The sequence below is a fragment of the Seriola dumerili genome, unplaced genomic scaffold, assembly GCF_002260705.1.
Source record: "Seriola dumerili isolate Sdu_G_001 unplaced genomic scaffold, Sdu_1.0 BDQW01000025.1, whole genome shotgun sequence".
Taxonomy (NCBI): domain Eukaryota; kingdom Metazoa; phylum Chordata; class Actinopteri; order Carangiformes; family Carangidae; genus Seriola; species Seriola dumerili.
The window spans coordinates 14,333,533-14,352,578 of NW_019174280.1; the positions used below are offsets into that span (position 1 = coordinate 14,333,533).

Sequence of the window (19,046 nt, forward strand, 5' to 3'; positions counted from 1 at the left end):
CAGACTTTCCATTGCTCACAGGATAAGTTGTATTGTATAAGTTGCATTCAATTAGATTCCCAAAGCATCTACTCAGCTACTTTGAATCATTCACCAAACCTAAGTCATAAGGTCAGGGCTTATTTTTGAATTTTATTGGCAAAGGGGGAAATGATTTAGGCTGGAGGAATATCTGAAACATTCCTTGGCTCCAGTTTTACCACCAAAACGGACATGTGACTGTGAGTTACACTGGTATTTATTTTTCCTACCAAATTTGACAAAGTTGCAATCATTGGGATATCTTGAGATGGTAATGGTGAGTGCTTCTAAAAGCCGTTCATTTTATTTTGGTGGCTCACATTTCACTCAGCTTTATGACCAAACGAGAGAAAGATCAGGAAGTACAGACCCCTGTTAGGTCACCACTTCCCTTTACTTTGACTCTAGAGGGCGTGACACATCCACGACACATGCTTTATGTAAAATAATTGAGTAAAAATGACAGAGTGAACTAAAGACTTTTGCTTTTGTTGCATAATGTAAAGCATTTAGTTGGGGCACTTGCCCAACTTCAGTCCTCCCTGCTTTTTGTAACACTTAACTGTGAACCTGTTAACATTTGTACAGATTGTATACCTACTGTATGTACTTAAAAATCATATTGTTGTAATATTAACTAATAACCTGCAGCCATTTAGCATAATATCCATGTAGCATGGTCTTAATTGTCTTTTATATTTTCCAAGCTGTTAATAGTAAGGATACAGAAACTTGTCTATATTTCATTCAATAAAGTTAGAAAAAAATGGTGTGTGCTTTGTATTAGTTCCTGGATCTTTTACATTATATAATCTATCTATTACATAACATAATCAATTATTATTTACCAATGGGGCAAAGTCAACCCCTTCCCCTCCCACCACCACCATTTAGCATTTATAATCAGTGAGTGTATAAGCCTTTAATAAATAGCTGGTTTATGACACACTATAAGCACATATAAGTGTTTATTAATATATTTGTCAACATCTATAACTCTTCCTGTTCCTGCATCCTGAATCTGGGGCTGGTGCATAAACAGATCTGAAAGTAAATCATAGTTGTAATAATATAAAATGTGTCTTCCAAGGAGAAGTTATAATTGTCGACAAACACTGTCAAACAAACGTCTGCTGGTAGCAACATTATCTTATGTAAAGTAAAGTGTTACCAGCCTAACATAAATAATGAATTTCTTGTAATGCGGTAATGTAGTAAAGCGAAGACAAAAAACATCCATAATTATAAAAAGACATGTTTTTATTGTTCATTCTTCACTGAAAAAAAAACAACCAAAAAAAAAAAAGTATATGTCTATACAGAAAATTACTCACATTCCTGAGAACACAGACTGGTCACAGTAGATGTCAGATGGGCACTGGAGAGTGGGGTAATTTTGTGTGCGCTCAAGTATCATGGGTGGGGGTCCTCACAAATGTGGAAATGATCATTTTGTTTAATAACAGTGGACAGAAAAGACAATGTCAAACTTCTCATCTTCCTGAGATACTGAGATGTTTAAACACACACACATAGACAAACCTTAGGTTACAAGACCGGTCTTGCAGGACAACAACTACAACTGTAACTTTTCATAAAGCACATATTTCTGTGTATCACTTTAGCTCTGAGAAATGAATGTCAGTAGTAGAGCATTTCAATTGCCAAGACAAGACACAAACAAGAATCCTTCCCGGTTAGTCAATACGAAACACTTGTAACATTGAATTAATTCACAGACATTTGTGTTTTTATGTGAACTAAAATATGACAGAATATTGATTTATATTCAAAAGGTTATAATTGGCAACGACACAGCCACATTAATAAAGATATCACTGTTCAAATTTGATAGATTTCCCCTTCACTTTGGACCTGAGTAGACAGTAAAGAAAAACAGCTCCATCTAGCCAAGCACTGGGCTCACTGCATCAAAGCAACATCTGCTTACCGATTCTTATCATAGTAGGATTTAAAGTAGTAAGAAAAAATAAAAAAATCCCACTTAAAACTTATTTCAGCTGGGCCTCATCCTCACTGTCACAAAAACGACTTGAAGATGAAAAGTCTGCCTGGGTGAAAATGACTCAAAATAAAGACAGAAAACAACACATATTAAACATACTAGGGATGGGCATTTTTTCAGAAAATTATTAAAACACTAAAACAGATGGAAATAGGTCAATTAACAATAAACAAAGACTATATTTAAAAAAAAAAAAAAAACATTAATGAGCTCTGGTAAGTTATGTTCCAAATTATATCATTAAATCTTGTGAATTGTTAAACTGGTCTCAAGGATGATCACAGCCAGTAGGATAACAGGATACTAACATTATTAGACTTGATGCCTTGCAGAAGTATTGGAAGACATGTTTTTGTAACCTCATGGATTGGATAAATTCGCAACATCCCAAACTTATTTGCGTACAAGCTTATTTTATAGCATTTGCAGCAAAAAAAATAGGCAATTTTGTAGTAGTTAATAACAATAGTATAGAATCCATTTCTTACAGGAGGAAACAATAATCATACTGAGACAATTTTACAGGCCTCTCTCCAGTGAACTGTGAATCATGAAATATGAAAGTACAAGAAAAAAAACCCACCAAATTCCTATATGTCAAGTTATCCTTCTAGGTTCAGTTAAATCACAGGTTTGCAACAGAGAAATCAAAGCAGATGCTCACTGCTACTGTTAAAATTATACTACTGGAGCTGAATTATCACACTTGACATGTTCTGACATGATAAATTATATAACTGCCTTCTCACTTTGCTTGCTTCACATTTATTGGACATGTACGTAAATATTTTTCACAACTTGCAGTCATCAGTAGTACACAGAAAATGCTCGTTATCCCAAAGAATTGATGTTGCTGTTAAGTTATAATAAATGGCACCTTTTCTGTTATATTTCCATACAACGTTTGTCCAGACAGTCTGCTATACAGAGATATCACCGGTATTATATTTCTTGCAAACATCTTTTTAAAGGCAACTCTCTCTGTCACAATGTCACACTTGCCTGAGTCAAACAGTCAAACTCTACTGCTCTAAACCGCTACATCATACACGTTTCATCATGTTCATCTGCATATTTTCACCCACACATTTTTTGTTTTTGTTTTTTTGTTTTTTTTAAATAAATGACTACTTTTGCAACCACTACTTAAATTTTCTGATTTGAACAAACTTATACAACAAATATAAATGTCAGAAGGTCTACAATATTATTAATCTACAATACAGAGAAAATGTTTCCCTTTGCACAAAATGAGTCAGGTTAGCAATTAGTATAAGCTTGGCAATGGCAAAGGGGATGTAAAATCGTGAATAATTTTAATTATAACATATTTTTAAAAGCTCATACAATGATAATCAAGCTCAGATTTTACCTAACATCTTGAAGAGATTAAAAATAAATTCATCATGCCCATCCCTAATACATAAACTTTTGTTAAACCAAATGTATTTCTATTTTGAAAGCTATTCATCTACTAATATACATACACCTTTGCAATATAATGTATCCTTTGTAAATATAGCACTGTATATAAAATTAGAAAAGCATGTCGAACTAAATTTAAGGGCTTTTAGGAGTAGATTCAAGCAACTTATAACATAGACGAGATGTACAATATTGTACAGGACAGCCTCCAATGAAGGTATGTGTGTCTGGATGGGACATATTGTTTCTTCAGTCAGTAACCAAAGAGTTATACAACATAACAGGTAAAAATGAGAAATTAAAAAAATAATCAAAGTGGCACAACTGTAAACACAATGACGGCTCTTGCTTGTGATGTGACCAGTTTTTGGTCTAACTCTTATTATGTCTAGCAATTGTGCTTTTATATGCTGCAATCAGACAAAGACCATAACCACACTTCAACAAAATACAGAATAAACATCTATATGGTTGCAGAGAAGGGAGCAATTAACAGTCATAACATTACATTTCAAGATTCTGCTGAGCCAAAACATAAATGGAAGACAAATGTACTTTCCTGCATATCGGGTGTCAGCTCAAAAATAAAAGAGCACAGATTGTCTCAGGTCTGAATATTCTGTGTGCTTTTAGCTGGAATTATAATCTGTACCTGATCTGCAGAATCAGCCCCTTGTTTATGACCATGTACAAACAGATTGTTAGTAGTTACCACTTCTTTCTCCTCCTCAGATCGAGCACAGCCAACTCATCTCACAACATGCTGTGCCCTCCGGAAATCTCAGCTTCCTCTTCCTTTTTACACTGAAAGTTTGCCTGTGCAGCCTCACCACAATGGTGGTGCTTAAGAAAAAACAATATGGTACAGACTGACGCGAGAATCTAAAACCGATGTACGCCAATAGTAAAATGATGAGATGAAACAAGCTAATAGTCACTTCCTCTCCCTCATTGGTATTTAACTTATCCTTGAGCCAAATGTTAATTTTATTTGCTTTTCTAATGATGTTGGTTTGGACTCCTGAGAGCTATAGGCTATTTGCTTTTTGTCACAGGGTTAAAAAAAAAAAAAAAATTTAAGTAGATTGAGAACCTCCAACATACATACCCTGACTAACTTTAGCTTACGTATTAACCATAATTTAGAAAATAAACATACATGTTAAAAAGGACACAGTTTTGGCATTACTCCACGAGGATCTCCTCAGTCTTTATGGGTTCTAGTGGGGTGCCAGAGTTGGACAAATCAGAGCCTTCATCTTTGGAAAACTCTTCACGCTGGAGCAGGATCCCTGCCCCTGTGTTTCCCTGCAGTCCCACTAACCCCCCTTGGGTGAAGCACAGGTGTTTGATCACCTCATTGGGACTGGAGAAGGTGGTTGCACAAATGTTACACTTATAAGGCTTTGACGAGCCCAAGAACATCGCCTCCATCTGGCTGTTGTCGTCGCCTGCAGTGCACAGCTCCATGCTCTGTCGATCCACCATGGTGTAGGTGTCGGCTCCCTGGTTCAGGCACACGTGGCGGGCCGCCTGGTTGGCCCGGCAGAAGCTCTTGCCACAAGCACTGCATTTGAAGGGCTTTCCTGTGTGGATGTACATGTGTTCACGCCAGTGGCTCTTCTGAATGAACTTGCGCCCACAGGTGGAGCACTCATACTTCCGCCGCTTCACTTCCCGGTCCAAGTCGGCACTCTCCAGGTTGTCGATGTCCGCAATGTCTGACGGAGGTGGTGTGTCTGCCTGAGAATTTAACCCCCCCAATCCCCAGCTGGATGTGGACACCTCTGCTCGGGGAGAGTCCGAGTTGGTACCTGAAACAGGTGTTTGCTCGCTGTCACTGATTATCTCGACTGCTGTAGTTGCAGCCGGGGCAATTGACCCTTGCTTGATTCCCTTCAGGACCCCCTCTAGCTCTAGCACACTCTGTTCTCCAGCCATGACCGGTGAGAGTGCATTACTGGGCTCAGTTGGGGGCTGCTGAAGACCCTGGGTGTGCTGCAGGAGGTGCTCTCTCAGCAGGCATCTCTGGTTGAATCGGCTCCTGCACAGATGACACGAGTAATGCTTCCTAAAGGAGGAACTCCTCTTCATGATGCTGGGCTTTACATGGAGGATGGCACTGGCTGAGGAACCGCCTGCACTTAGCAAGTCGGTTACCCCCTCCTCAGATGTAGGCTTGGTGCCACTTGTTGAGGCCTCCGTGTCTGGGGGTGAGGAAGCTAACTTGGACGGTAAGGAGTTTGCGTATGAAGCTGTGACAGCTGGTGTGGATGGATACTTCCCCTCTGAGACGAGCTGCTCGACATCAAAGGGCGAGGAGAGCTGCCGTCGAGTTGGCAGTCGGGCTGACAGCGCAACCTGTTGGTCGGAGATCTGGATGCCATAGAGGGAGGTGGAGAGGTTGATGCTGTGCTCAGGGTGTGAATACACAGACTGGCTGGCCTCCTGCAAGAGTGGATAGGCATGCAGGAATCTGACCCCCTGCTCCAGCCGTGCAGGGTCTATCAGCTGGGGTGCAAGCTTGCCTGTGTACATCAGGTTGAGGAGGTAGCTGAAGATGTCTGGCTGTATGTCAGCAGCCTTCAGGCGCACACAGTCACTGAAAAACAAACACATAACAGTCAACTATTGACAAATGATATGGTTTGATAATCTTAGACAATGTTGTGTATTATCAATGGCAGCACTGGTTGATACAGGTTTCATCTTTCAACAGAAAGGGACAATAAAAGATGTGATTGCTGCTCATTTCTTTACTGTATGAAGAAAATTTAAGGAAGTTATTGGTCATGGATTGTTGAAAACCTACACATGGTTAAATCTTGGACGCAGTGAGCTCAGTGGAGGAACCATCACACATTGTTGGGGAAACACATATATGTTTTGCACTTAATCCCCTTACAGACCCTCCAATTTGTCACTTCAATCCGATCCACTGATGAACAATGACATTACTTGTGGGTCATCACACTAAAAAGAGATTAGATACAGTCCAGTGCTCAAGTACAGAGAAAAAAAGTCCTTCTATGTTTGACAACATGAGAACAAGTCAATGTTATTTTGACATGTAAGTTTTGGCATCAGAATTTGGAACAAGGTAAATTTTGTGATGTGACCAGTGTTATCAGTGTTACTTCATTCCTCCTGTACCTGTCCTGGTGAATGAAGAGCATTCGGAAGTAGTTGGAGAAGGCAGCGAGGACGGCTTTGTGGGCTTTGAAGAAGACATCTCCTATAGCCACAGTGCAGTCGCACAGGAAGCCAAACTCCCTCTGAGCGTTAAGCTGCTGCAGCAGGATAAGACCATGGTTGGCCAACTCCATTCTTCAACCTGCACAAAGACGAACACACACACACACACACACACACACACACACACACACACACACACACACACACACAGCAATGAGTTTCCTGTCTGGAAGGAGACCAGAGTTTATTGTGACCACAGACAGTCGGGCTGACAGGGGTGATCTAACGACCTTGTAAAGGCTCTACACAACAGTGAAGGATTATTTTGTGACACAACAGACAATTTGCCTAACACAAACGAAACAGAAAATGATGCCAATAAATGGTATGGCTCTGAAAAACTAGAAACATGTTGGTCTGTTTTGTTCATTGCATTGCAGTAGTGAGTATTTGGACACATGTTGAAATGGTAAGAGTTAAAACAAGTTATTTGTGAATTCAAATTTTCAAGTTTTTCCAGGACATTAGATATTAAAAATAGTCTTGTTTTAAATTAACTATGAACAGCATTTTTTTTTTTTTTTTTTTTAAATAGAAACCACAACCACAGTCATCCGGCTGCTTCCTGTACAGATTACCTTAATAGTTTTAAAACCATTTTAGTTCCCTATTGACCTGTTATGACAATTTACAGACTATAATCTCACATAATCGCTTAAATGGAATAACACACAGCCTTATAAATATAGTAAATAAATGTATAACTGTCAGATTTCTAGGAAAGATTACAATGCCAATGGTATAGGGAAAAATCTATTCTATGTACACCTCTATTGTGTCATTTGTTCGTCCTGCTTTAATAGTAACTTTAATTGACTTCAACATCAGGCTTTTACAGTTGAGCTGCAGAGGATGGCCACCGAATGTCAGTGAGAGACCCTGAAAGCAGTGAGTAAAGCAGGGTTTATTATCTCTGCAGTTCTTGTCTATGCACTGAAAACATTGAGGAACACCACACTGCATGATTTGGTTCTGATGGAGGCCACATCCTCTATCCATCCCCAATCTCAATGTTTAAGAGCTCCATGATCTCTGGTGACCAATGATATAGGTATTGTTGACCTCAAAGGTCACCGGAGGACTATGAGGGCTTCGGGCCATCACATGATCAGGGTTATGGGTGTCGGCACACATTCTTAAGGCAGAACTGGTTCTACCTCCTTTCAGTGGAGAAGGGAAACAGCACAGGCTGGGCAGGGTGATTGTCCTTTCTCCAACACTTTCTCCACCCCACACAGACAAGAAATGTATAAAGACAGAAGATGATGAGAATTCTTCAGTTCTCGGTACCTCCACACCGTATAAAAACACTCAAACAGCCCTTTACACATATGTATTTCATCAAGAGAGGTCAGAGTGCAAAGATGCTGGCACTGCACCACTCCAGGAAAAGGCTAGGTTTCCGCATCTTGTGCAAGGGGGGTACAGCAACAGCAGGCACAATATGAACCATGCCCTAGTCCCCCACAACCTTAATTTACATTCAGTTGCTAGTTTATTAAATACACCTATCTACAAATAATTCACTCTAATGCAACAGTTCTGCAATAAATCCCAAATTCATAAAAGCTATAACATTCACTTTGTTTCCCTTTGTTGAAACTGTTTTAAACTGGTTTTGATTCGTTTTTTGGGTCATTTTCGAGGCTGTAGTTTGTGGTCCTGTCACAATAAGGGTTTATAATATTTTGTAAACCCCATTTATATTGAGGAGGATAACCTGACATGATTACTTGATTAATCAACAACTATTTCTTTAACTCAAACAATCATATTCACAATTTTGCCTGCTGTCTTTTAATTTACAGTTATATCTACAATGTTTATAAATAATAACAATAAAAAAATTTGCTTCAGCTTGATGTATCAATTGCAATGGTTGGAATAAACAGTTAGAGTTACAGGTTATAAAAACAATTGTAAATAATACCAAATAATGATTCTGAAACCGGAAGATGGAACTGAAACACTACCTGCCCACCCAAACCCACTGCCTGTTGAGCTCTCATTACGTTACTTGTAACAAAACTCATTTTTCGTTTCAAGCAGCTCCCTGGGGCACATTCAAGTCAGCAGTGTGGGAGCATTTTGGCCCCCCAATTAAAAACAAAAACTCAAGCTATGAACCAAAACGTGTTTCAAAAATTGAGCCGAACCATAGGCTTTGAAAATTGTTAAACCCCTAAGAAATTCAATACAAGACAATACAATTTAACAGTACCAACATAGGTTGAACCAACACCTCTCTAAAACATTATAACCTTCTTGACAATAGGATTTTTCTGCGGAGCTGTTAGTTGTATCCACAGTACGTGTACCTCATGAACTGGCAACTGAGTGCACCCCTTCTTCCCTTCCCTCCACCATACTAATATATATGACAGACAATATACATTTTCATTAAATCTTGCACTGATTCATGTGCTGTGTTGCTATTCCTTCATTATAACTCACTAGAGCTGTAGCAGCTATTGAAGATAAATAATATTAGGATTATGGTAAGCTGCACATCTTTTTTAATGCACTTTAAATTTTGATTAGGTTTTCAGCTCTGAAAACCACATGTGAAATCACAAAAAAAAAAGTTACTATATGTCTCTTGATAGACTAATTGATTAATTTACTGATTATTTCAGCTCTAATTGCCACCTCTATGTTCCTTAAGTTGACTACAGCACAGTTGTTTGAATGGCATGTTCCATAATGACTTTTATTGCTTGAATTATATTGTCCAAGAAAGGCTAGTTTAGTGCTACCCCCAGAAACTATGGTTTGCCTCCAGATCAGCCACAGAGCATCCAAGATGGTGGCCACACAGGTCTTTTCAGTTTTCTGAAAAGGTAGTATGAATGTGTGCCTGAATGCTACAATTCAGAAAAACAATATTAATCGTAATGAAAAGCTCACTATTGGTGTATTCAGAGAATCTGTGTTTGTTCCGAGTAAAGGAAGCAGACATGTATATGGACTCAACCAAAACTGAGTACATTTAGGATTATAGAAAATTTATATGGTAGCCTACAGAGTATAATTTATCTAAAAAGCAAAGATCTCTATGTGCCCAGCTGAGATCTTGAATTTTACCACTTGTGGTTGAAACAGGATGGTATGTCAGTTTGGCAGAGGAAAAGGGATTTGTACAATGTGCTGAGTGAATGATATAGAAAATTTGTTTAATGTGGTTTCCTATTGTCCTTTTTACTCGGAACAGATTCTAATTTTGTGAATATAGATGATGTGCAAAGACAGAGGTGGCTGTTCACATATGAGAAATTCTAATAAGTCAGGATTAACTGTAGATATATAGCAGATCTTTTCTGTGTTTTCCTTCGCGTGAATGTTATTTGAAAGAATATAGTAGTACTTACTATATTGTAACTTTTTTTGCTAATTTGCTAATGTCTATGTGTTTCCGGAAGATGCATGTTTAGTATAACCGCGGAGTCTTGAAATCCCATGTGGGATGGGCCAGATGTTTGGCATGACAGAGATAAAAATAAAAATAAAAAACGGAACTATTATTCAGCCAAAATCGGCCAGTTTTAATTCATATGATCCAGTGAGTTAGCCACAGTACCATGTGTTAATCAATACTAACTTGTTTGCAACAATAAAGCACCGCCCCTGATGTGATGTAGACACGTGGACCAGTTACTTCCGTAGTGAGATTTTCTGTTATTCACCGTTAAAACAGCCTGTGAGTGAGGCATGTGAGGAAGGTAAACACAATACTGGAATAAAACTGTTCAATAATGCTAATAAAAAATAGCGGCTAAGTACGTAAAGCCTTCTACAGTGGGCACATAAAAACGAGCGCGCATGCACTGACTCCTGCCTCTGCCTCGGGTCTCTCGGTTGCTACTGCTAGCGCGAGAAAACGGACATACACGCACGCGGGCGCGCCCAGACAACACACACACACGCGGGGAAAGAGAGCGAGAGACGCAAGGGGGATGGGGCTGGTCACGAACGCGTCTCTTTTAACTTCCCCGTGACAATTACAGTTAGCCAAAACGTACACAAGTAGCCAAATAACGTAACACTGCAAGTGAACGAGTGGGTGAGTATGTAGCTTTAAACAAACGTACCTGCACTCCGCTTAATTCCGTGGAGTTTGCCGTGTCGCCGTTGTTTGTTTGTTACCGGGGACTCGTCCGTCCTCTCTGGGCTCGCAGCAGCTTGTACTGTTCCTTGCAAACGCTGCATTCGTTGGCGGCGGAGAGGGTCGTCCGTCGGTGTTTTCCGGTTAGGGGTTTTACGTTACAATCACATGACTGTGGGTAAAAACCAGCCAAAAAAACGGCCGTTGTAAAAATCCGTTGAGCAAAGGGGCGGTTGAGTTAACGTTAATTTCCCGCACTGTGTAACCGCCGTGAGATCAACCCCCGCTAGCCAGCTTTTTGACAGCCGGTGAGGTCGAACATAAACGGCTAACAGCTATGTTGACTCATCGTGTGGTAGTTAATCATTGTGTCTCTGCCGTTAACGACACGTTAAACAAAAAACAAACTGTCCCTCACCGTCTCTCACTGAAATGACACTGTTTGCCTGCAGTCGTCTCACATTTGCATTTTTTTTGTTGAAGCTCCAAAGTTGATGTTGTTAAAGATTCAAAGTTTAAAGGAGGTATACAAATATTTAATGTTAGCATGTACTTAGCTACATTTACAATATTTTCATTAGGCTTTGTAAGTATATCAAAACAAGGCTCTTTACTAACACGAATATTAAAACATTCTTATGGGTGAAAATCTACATGAATATCAAATGACTTCTTCCTTTTTGAATCCTTTATAACTAAGTAACACAAATTATGTGATACAAGGAGATAAAACCATACTACAAAATATGGTCAAAATACATAATCACCATTGAAATATTACCATAAATTAAATAAATACATAAAAATGTTTTTATTTCTGTAAACTATTTCAGGGAGCTTTTGTATCAAAGTAAATCTGACTGGGCTTTTTTTATTTGCCTTTGAGATCATAATTTCAGTAACTGATGTGAAAACCATATTAAATGATAAAATAAGGCAAGTTTATTTATATGTCACAATTTATAGTCTGGGGAAGTTGCAAAGAGTTTTGTATAAACTTTAGATTTAAAAGGATAGATGACTGATTTAACATTTGTTTTATTTTTAGAGGACAGTTTGGATTCACCCTTGATAAGGCTTTTATTTTACTCTTGGGCTACCTGTGGAAGCTGGAATTGAATTCTCTGTGCAAATAAGGCAAAACCCACACACTCCCTCCTGTTTGGAAAGTTGTTGTTGTTGAAATATACATCCATTTTGTTTTACAAATGTATCAACCAATTCCCACATAACTATTATGAACTGTATGACACAAAATAATGAAAACAGATTTGAGATACATTTGACCATTTATACCAGATTATACTGGTCACTGGTAAATACTGGTTTGTAGTTTGTAAGCGTTTTGTTGTCAGGTTATCTGCTGTATGGGCAGTCTTTAATTTAATTTGTGAAGCTCATGTCCAAGAAGCTATTAAAAAGAGTGCAAATAATGGCAGAGAAAGCTAGCTGTTACCAATATCTACAAACTTTGACTCAAATGCTGCTACTGTAAGCAATACCAGTGTATATATACTAATCTGGGTTCAACATTGCATACCATACCCAATCAATGTCAGACCTGCATACACACTATAAACAGTATCAAGAACCCCCTGTAGGTTGAATAACCTTTAATAACCCAGTCACACCAACAGTAAACACAATTTTTCAGACTCAAAGACTTAAAGAAGTATTTACGCCAGCTTGTTGCAGGTCCTGAATGAGCTCTTGAGTTACAGCCATTATTTTGTGATTGCAACAAACAGTTGCCTGTCAAACTGTCTGGGATCTGATACACTCAATGGTCTTTGGGAAATCAATTTTTAAACAGCAAGAGATACCAGTAAAGGGACGGAGTGGAGATCTTGGAAATGGATTTCAACCACGGATTGCCTATGCAGGGGCATAGGACATAGAAGGACCTTTTCACAAATGCACTTTGGAGTCACATCAATATTTTGTCATCAGTGAGTTGGTGGATGTTGTCCCAGTGTAAACACCACTTTTTTCCAGACCTGTCATTACAGAGTTGTGTTTCTGCCTTAGGACAGGGAGTCCACAGAAGGACCAGACTAAGCAAGTTTTAGCTCTCTGAAAATGCTTGTTGGGCAGGCAGAGAATGGGAGGAGAGTCTGTAAGAGGAGACGGAAGACATGGGAGGGGACAGAAATGTCTATGAAACAGGGCCTGGGGACCTACAAGTCTCTGTCCAGTCAACAAACAGAGCTAGATCTGATCCTGTCCTCAATGTTGCTAAAACTAATTAGCTAATAAAAACCTAGGCCTGTGGGAGAACAAAATGTTTCACAAACAAAACATAGATTGAGACCAGTGGTAGAGCAATAGTAGAGGGTAATGACAGCAAAACAAAAGCATGTTTACTTTGCTGAAAGGCCCACAGTAGGGGGTTATTGAAAGAAGCAGATAAGCACAGCAGCTCAATGTTTTTCATCATTAAAATCAATACATTCTAGTCAATAGATTTGTATATAATGCTCTACCATTCAGAAAAATTATGTACTCCTGTCTGCCTCTTTTCATAAGGCTTTCTTATGACCTGTTAATCTCATTTTTTTCTAATCATTTTTAACTTTTTCTTCACAGAACAGCTTACTCAATAGAGATACAGACTGGACTTTCACATGACTCCCCTGCCACTGATTTCCACTAAATTGATTTTTACTGCAAAGATGCATTTTTGAAACCAGCAGTACAGTCTGCATGAAATTGCTTAAAACGTAAAAAAAAAAAAAAAAAAAAAGAACAGCGAGATTGGCGTCTGATTTTGCCGACCCTGACGTCATTGCATATCTTCAAGCAACTTTACACATAACAAATGAAATACTCTGTAAGCCAGCTGTTGCATGCGACTGTGTGGTGAGCTGAAACACCTGTTTAAACAGGGCCTTTAACGTTAACTGCCGCCCTCCCCCACCCGGTTCATGGCCTGTTTTGAAACCGGAGTGGTGAGTCAATCCTCTCTCGGTTTGGAAAAACAGATCCGGCCAGGCTGGGGCCCGGCGGGGGGATGGGAGGCCGGCGGTGGATGAACACCGGAGGTGGACGCAGCTGGACTCCCACTCCCAAGGACCCCACATCCTGACAACGGCCCGCCGTGTTCCCATAGTGACCGGGGCTGATCTGAGCGAGGGGAAAAAACACCGCCAGAATTAACTGTTATGCGTATTTTTCCAGCCTAGTAATCGTGGGTGCAGCCAATCAATTGGTCATGTTCTTCAAAAAGAGAATCAAGAGCCGAGAGCCCGTCCCGGTTCCCAACCCCAACCCTTGCTGCCTGTGCTCTCATTTTGTCATGGGGTAGGCCTTCTTGAAGCGCCGGGTGGTGTTTTATCCTCTTGCTTTAGGCCTTCATATTGGAGTGGAAACTGAGAAGCAAAAAAAAAAAAAGGTTAAAGCAGAAAAAACAGTCTTCTCAGCCATTTTGCAAAGAAAATAGGCACAAGCAGCCTCACTGCAACATAAATAAATGCAATTTGGAGAGTATTATAACATACATCATAAACTCAGGCTATGTTAAAAAATACATATAACTTGACCATGCTGTGCTCACTATACATTACATATGTATTCGTGTATAGAGCAGGGACTCACTAGAGAACTGATTTCATTTACCAAAATCATACTCTACCCCTCCTTTTCCCGCCAAAACGCCTTATGGGGGTGGGGGGGTCCAAGGGTTGATAGGGCAAATCAATGTCTCCATGACGACCGTTGCCCTGGACAACGAGGGATGCTCGGGGTGCTGCGGCAAATGCCATGCGCAATGCAGCAGTGCGTGGGACTCTGATTCACCTCAGAGAGGACCCACTTTGAAATCTTTAAAACTGAGGGTACAGAAAGTCAGTCGCAAGAAATTAAACACGGCACGGTTCGGCATCTTTGAAATATAATGGCAGTAACAACAGGCATGAGCACTGAACACACCACATGCCGACATTGCAGTTTACATATTGACCGCTAGATGGTAGCATCGTGTCCTAGATAAAATCGTCTACAGAGACCCAGGAAAGAAATATTAAAATATAAAATATTTGTTTTCAGAAACAGGAAGTTGAGCTTGATGTAATCAGCGTCACGGTGTCACGGCCACAGATAAGTAAACGTTTCACACTGCCTTCAAGCCTAAAGCAGATCCCTAGACTTTGTCCTGTCCTGGACATTTTATCGATAAAGTTTGAATTCGGACTGTCTCCCACTGCTACAATGATGGCGGCCGATCAAACTGTGCACGGAGTTCCCCCTTCACTGTCTGCGAAAGTGGTTGGGTATGTTGACAGTTGATTTAACAATTTTGTCACGATTTTAAGTAACGTGTTTAACTACACAGCCGTTTCAAAACGGCTTCATAACGTTAGGACTGTCGTGTTAAAACCAGCAGTAGCATTAGCTCTTTGCTAACAGGCTCAGTGAACTTAAAGCAAATATATTTGTTCACGACAACAGCACCGTTATACTTGCAAGTAGCATTTTTGCAGCCGAAAGGTTTGCAAAAATAATGAACACCTTGCTAATTAGCTGGCTAGCTTACTGGTGCATGCACCTGCTCCAGTATCGAGAAGTGGCTGTGTGACATTAAAGGGTATATCGTGTCTCTACAGGTCATTTGCCTATTTCACTGTAAAAGACAGATTGCCAACCATCCTGACTAAAGTTATAGACACAATACATCGCAACAAAAACAAGTTCTTTGAAGAATATGGAGAGGTAAGAATTGTTTTTCACTAGTATCATTCGAGTTGTTTTCTTCAACTACATCCTGAATTATGAGGCACATTTGAAAATCTGAATTTGGTCTTGCTTGTGTTTCCTCTTTAATTTCACGCAGGAGGGTATCCAGGCAGAGAAGCAAACAATATCTCTGCTGTCGAAGATGAGGAATGAGCTGCAAACTGATAAGCCAATACTAGCACTGACAGATGGCCTGCAAGACACAGAGTCCTGGAACCAGTACCTGCAGAGACACCAGGGATTGCACGGAGACCAGGAGTCGGTCAGCTGGTTTAAGTCTCCATGGCTTTACGTGGAGTGCTACATGTACCGTAGGATACAGGAGGCCCTCTGGCTCAAGTGAGAAACATTTAAGGGGATCTGTTGCTGCTCTGTTTCCTGCTTTTGATTATGTGTCTTTTGGACTGTGCAATATATTGTTATTTTTGTTTGGATAGGCATAAACATAGGACAAGTTTTCTTTATGGGATGTGCAAAGCAATGGCAATTTATGATGTGGAGAATGATCAGAGATCAAGATCTGCTTTCACTCTCAGTTGTCCTGAAATCATTCTTGGAAAATCTGCCCTAGTAATTTCTTTATATTTTTACGTCATACTGCAAATTTGAGTGCCATTGTTCTCATTGTTAAAATAATTCTTCAAGGAAATTACACTATTAACAATTACAATATTTGGTAAATGATAAAAAATGAAAGTATTGATATGTTGCCCAGTCTTAGGAGAAGTAAATTCAGCTTTCTTTGTTTCTTTATATTGTACACTAGTTCTCCTCCGGTTATGATTTTATTTGTTTTTATTGCAGTCCTCCCATCAGTGACTACGATGTCTTTAATGAGGGAAAGACTCAGAGCTTTTTTGAGTCTCAGCAGGCTGTAATGACCTTGTGTACATACTTGGAGGGCATCAACAAAGGCAGGGAAGAGCTGTCTAAAAATCAGCTGCTTGAGCATTTCAACAAACTACTACTGGTCAGTATCTTCAATTCTCTCTTAGTACTTCACAGCCAAGTGAAAAATGTTTAGTGACCTTTGAATGAATCAGTAAAAACAAATTCATGCATTCCTTTTCCATATTTCTCATTCCACTCAAGTTGAATAAATAATCAGGTTTAACTTCATTCTTTTATTTAGAATATTTATATTATATAATCAAGCCTAATTGTGATGGTGAAAACAGGCCTCTCATGCATCCATGTTGGGGTTAGAAGCAAGACATAATGTGATTCTGCACTTATCTGTCATGCGATTAGGCTCAGGGTTTTCATCAATTAGTCAACTTTAGTCCATCAGTCTGTCTGACGTAGCATGTGTGGGGTTGATTAGTAGTGGGTTAAAATTGTGTTGTGCCTCACAGCTATGGTGGATTATTATCTACACTTGATGTAGAATCCAGTGTGACATTCCGAAGGATTATTTAAACAAAATAAATGGTGTACTACAGATATATATTATTCAACATAAACTGCTTATTGGGCATTCATATTATTATTTGACTCCTCCTAGGTTTCTCTGTGGGGTAACAAGTGTGACCTGTCTATATCTGCTGGCCAAGAGAACTCACAGAAGACCAGTCCAATAGATTCCCTCAGCAGCCTACAACCCTTCATCTTGGTGGATGACTCCAACATGGTATGGTCAACTCTTATTTCTGCCCAAAGGCCAGGACAGTCAGGGAAAATCACTGCAGGCAGAGTGGACATTGTACTAGACAATGCTGGCTTTGAGTTAGTCACTGACTTGGTCTTAGCAGATTTCCTGGTTTCCTCTGGCCTCGCACGTGAGATCCATTTTCATGGCAAATCCATCCCATGGTTTGTCTCTGACGTCACAGCTAACGATTTTCAGTGGACCATCCGACAGACCATGGCAGCCAATCACAAGTGGATGTCCAAGAGTGGTGTCCAGTGGCAGAGTTACCTGAAGGAGGGTGTGTGGTCCTATAATGATCATCCTTTCTGGACACAGCCCCATGAATTCTGTGACATGGCAACTGATGCTCCTGACCTGTATGCGACCCTGCAGGGAGCAGACCTGTTGCTGTTCAAAGGTGATCTGAACTACAGGAAGCTGACTGGGGACAGGGAATGGGACCACACAGTGGGCTTTGATTCTGCACTACGAGGTTTTGGGCCTGCGCCACTGTGTAGCCTGAGGACTCTCAAGGCCAATGTTCAGGTCGGTCTGCAGTTGGGCCAAGGGGAGAAGCTCACCTCCCAAGATCCAGATTGGATGACCAGTGGCAAGTACGCTATCATTCAGTTCTACAGCCCAAAGTCAAAACAGTAAGACTGACCACAGGATCTCAGTGGGAAGATGTGGATTCATAAGAAGTATCATTAAGCAGGAGATGCCTTTAAGCCATAAGACCATTCAGTTAAAAGAATTTGTTAAATAGTGTATTTGTTCCTCATCGTTTGTTAGCACTTCATGATGTTTGATACAGAAATGCACGATAAGAAAAATATAAAATCTTTATTTTCAATACAGATTTGTATCATCTCATACTTAAAATGCTAGCACTTTTGAATCTGTTTCTCCATGATTTTAAAACAGTTGTTTACGGTGAGAAATTAACCTCAAAGGTAACAAATCAAAGTTGCTTTTTTTTTTATCACAAATAGCTTATGTGGCGTGCACTATGTATTAAGTCACAATGTTTACAGACTAATGTAGATGCTGTTAACAATTATTTAGGTGAAATTAAGTAAGCATTGGGCTTTATAAATCTCTGTCCTAGAGAAGCAGTACTTTAGTTTTTGCATGCACTTGAGGAGAGTGATGATAAATGTAATATAGTTGTTTTTATGTTAATTCCGCTCAGCTCAGGTTGTTTTACTGTTGCTCTCAGTGATCATTGATATGCATGCATCAAAACATGCAGACAGCTATTTAAATAAGGCAGGTGATAACATTTGATTACCACTTTGCTCAGTTTGAAAGTTGGTAGACTGTTATTGGGGCAGTGTAACAATAACAGTGACGACATGTACTTGTTTTGTTTTAAATGGCAAACCCAAACCTCTGTATCTTCATAGATAAACGTGTATTTCTCTGTACACACTGTTATGTCATCTAAATCATCTAAATCACTGTCTGTTTCAGTACTTCAGAGATGATCTTAACTGGATTCTTCTCAGTGCTGCTAGTGGAAACCATATAAAATTCATTAATAGGTTTGATTTAATAAAGAACTGTAATGACGGGTCGTCTTTTGCCAGTCGTATTTTACAAGTATGAGAAATGTCAAATGTGTAATAATGACTTTGTTTCGCAGCGTTATCTTTTTCTATGTGAAAGCCTCAAATAGTGGCATTTTTATCCAGTGTATATCCAGACATCCAGACAGTTTTTTGATCTCTGTCATCTCAATTGTGCAACAATATTGTATTTACATACATATGAACCTAAATATTGTGAACCAGCTAAAACTTGCATCTGTACACACTCAAAACAATCAACCATTAGATCCAGCCAGTGTGGAATTT

General features: G+C 39.6%; 2 protein-coding genes across 3 annotated transcripts; one reads left to right on the plus strand and one right to left on the minus strand.

Moving 5' to 3' along the window:
* Positions 1–1,269: 1,269 nt before the first annotated feature.
* LOC111238986 (zinc finger and BTB domain-containing protein 2-like) lies at positions 1,270–11,306 on the minus strand. Its single transcript, XM_022768742.1, has 3 exons — positions 10,816–11,306; positions 6,626–6,806; positions 1,270–6,074 (listed from the first exon to the last, which is right to left on the minus strand). Exons 2-3 carry the CDS (start codon positions 6,796–6,798, stop codon positions 4,658–4,660), a joined length of 1,590 nt encoding a protein of 529 aa, XP_022624463.1. The 5' UTR covers positions 6,799–6,806; positions 10,816–11,306; the 3' UTR covers positions 1,270–4,657.
* armt1 (acidic residue methyltransferase 1) lies at positions 10,667–18,488 on the plus strand. Of its 2 annotated transcripts, XM_022768754.1 has the most exons (6): positions 10,667–10,787; positions 14,874–15,097; positions 15,431–15,536; positions 15,658–15,899; positions 16,365–16,530; positions 17,065–18,488. In XM_022768754.1, exons 2-6 carry the CDS (start codon positions 15,036–15,038, stop codon positions 17,845–17,847), a joined length of 1,359 nt encoding a protein of 452 aa, XP_022624475.1. In that variant the 5' UTR covers positions 10,667–10,787; positions 14,874–15,035; the 3' UTR covers positions 17,848–18,488. The 2 variants fall into 2 exon arrangements, with proteins under 2 accessions (XP_022624475.1, XP_022624483.1); XM_022768762.1 differs by lacking the exon at positions 14,874–15,097.
* The last annotated feature ends 558 nt before the right edge of the window (positions 18,489–19,046 follow it).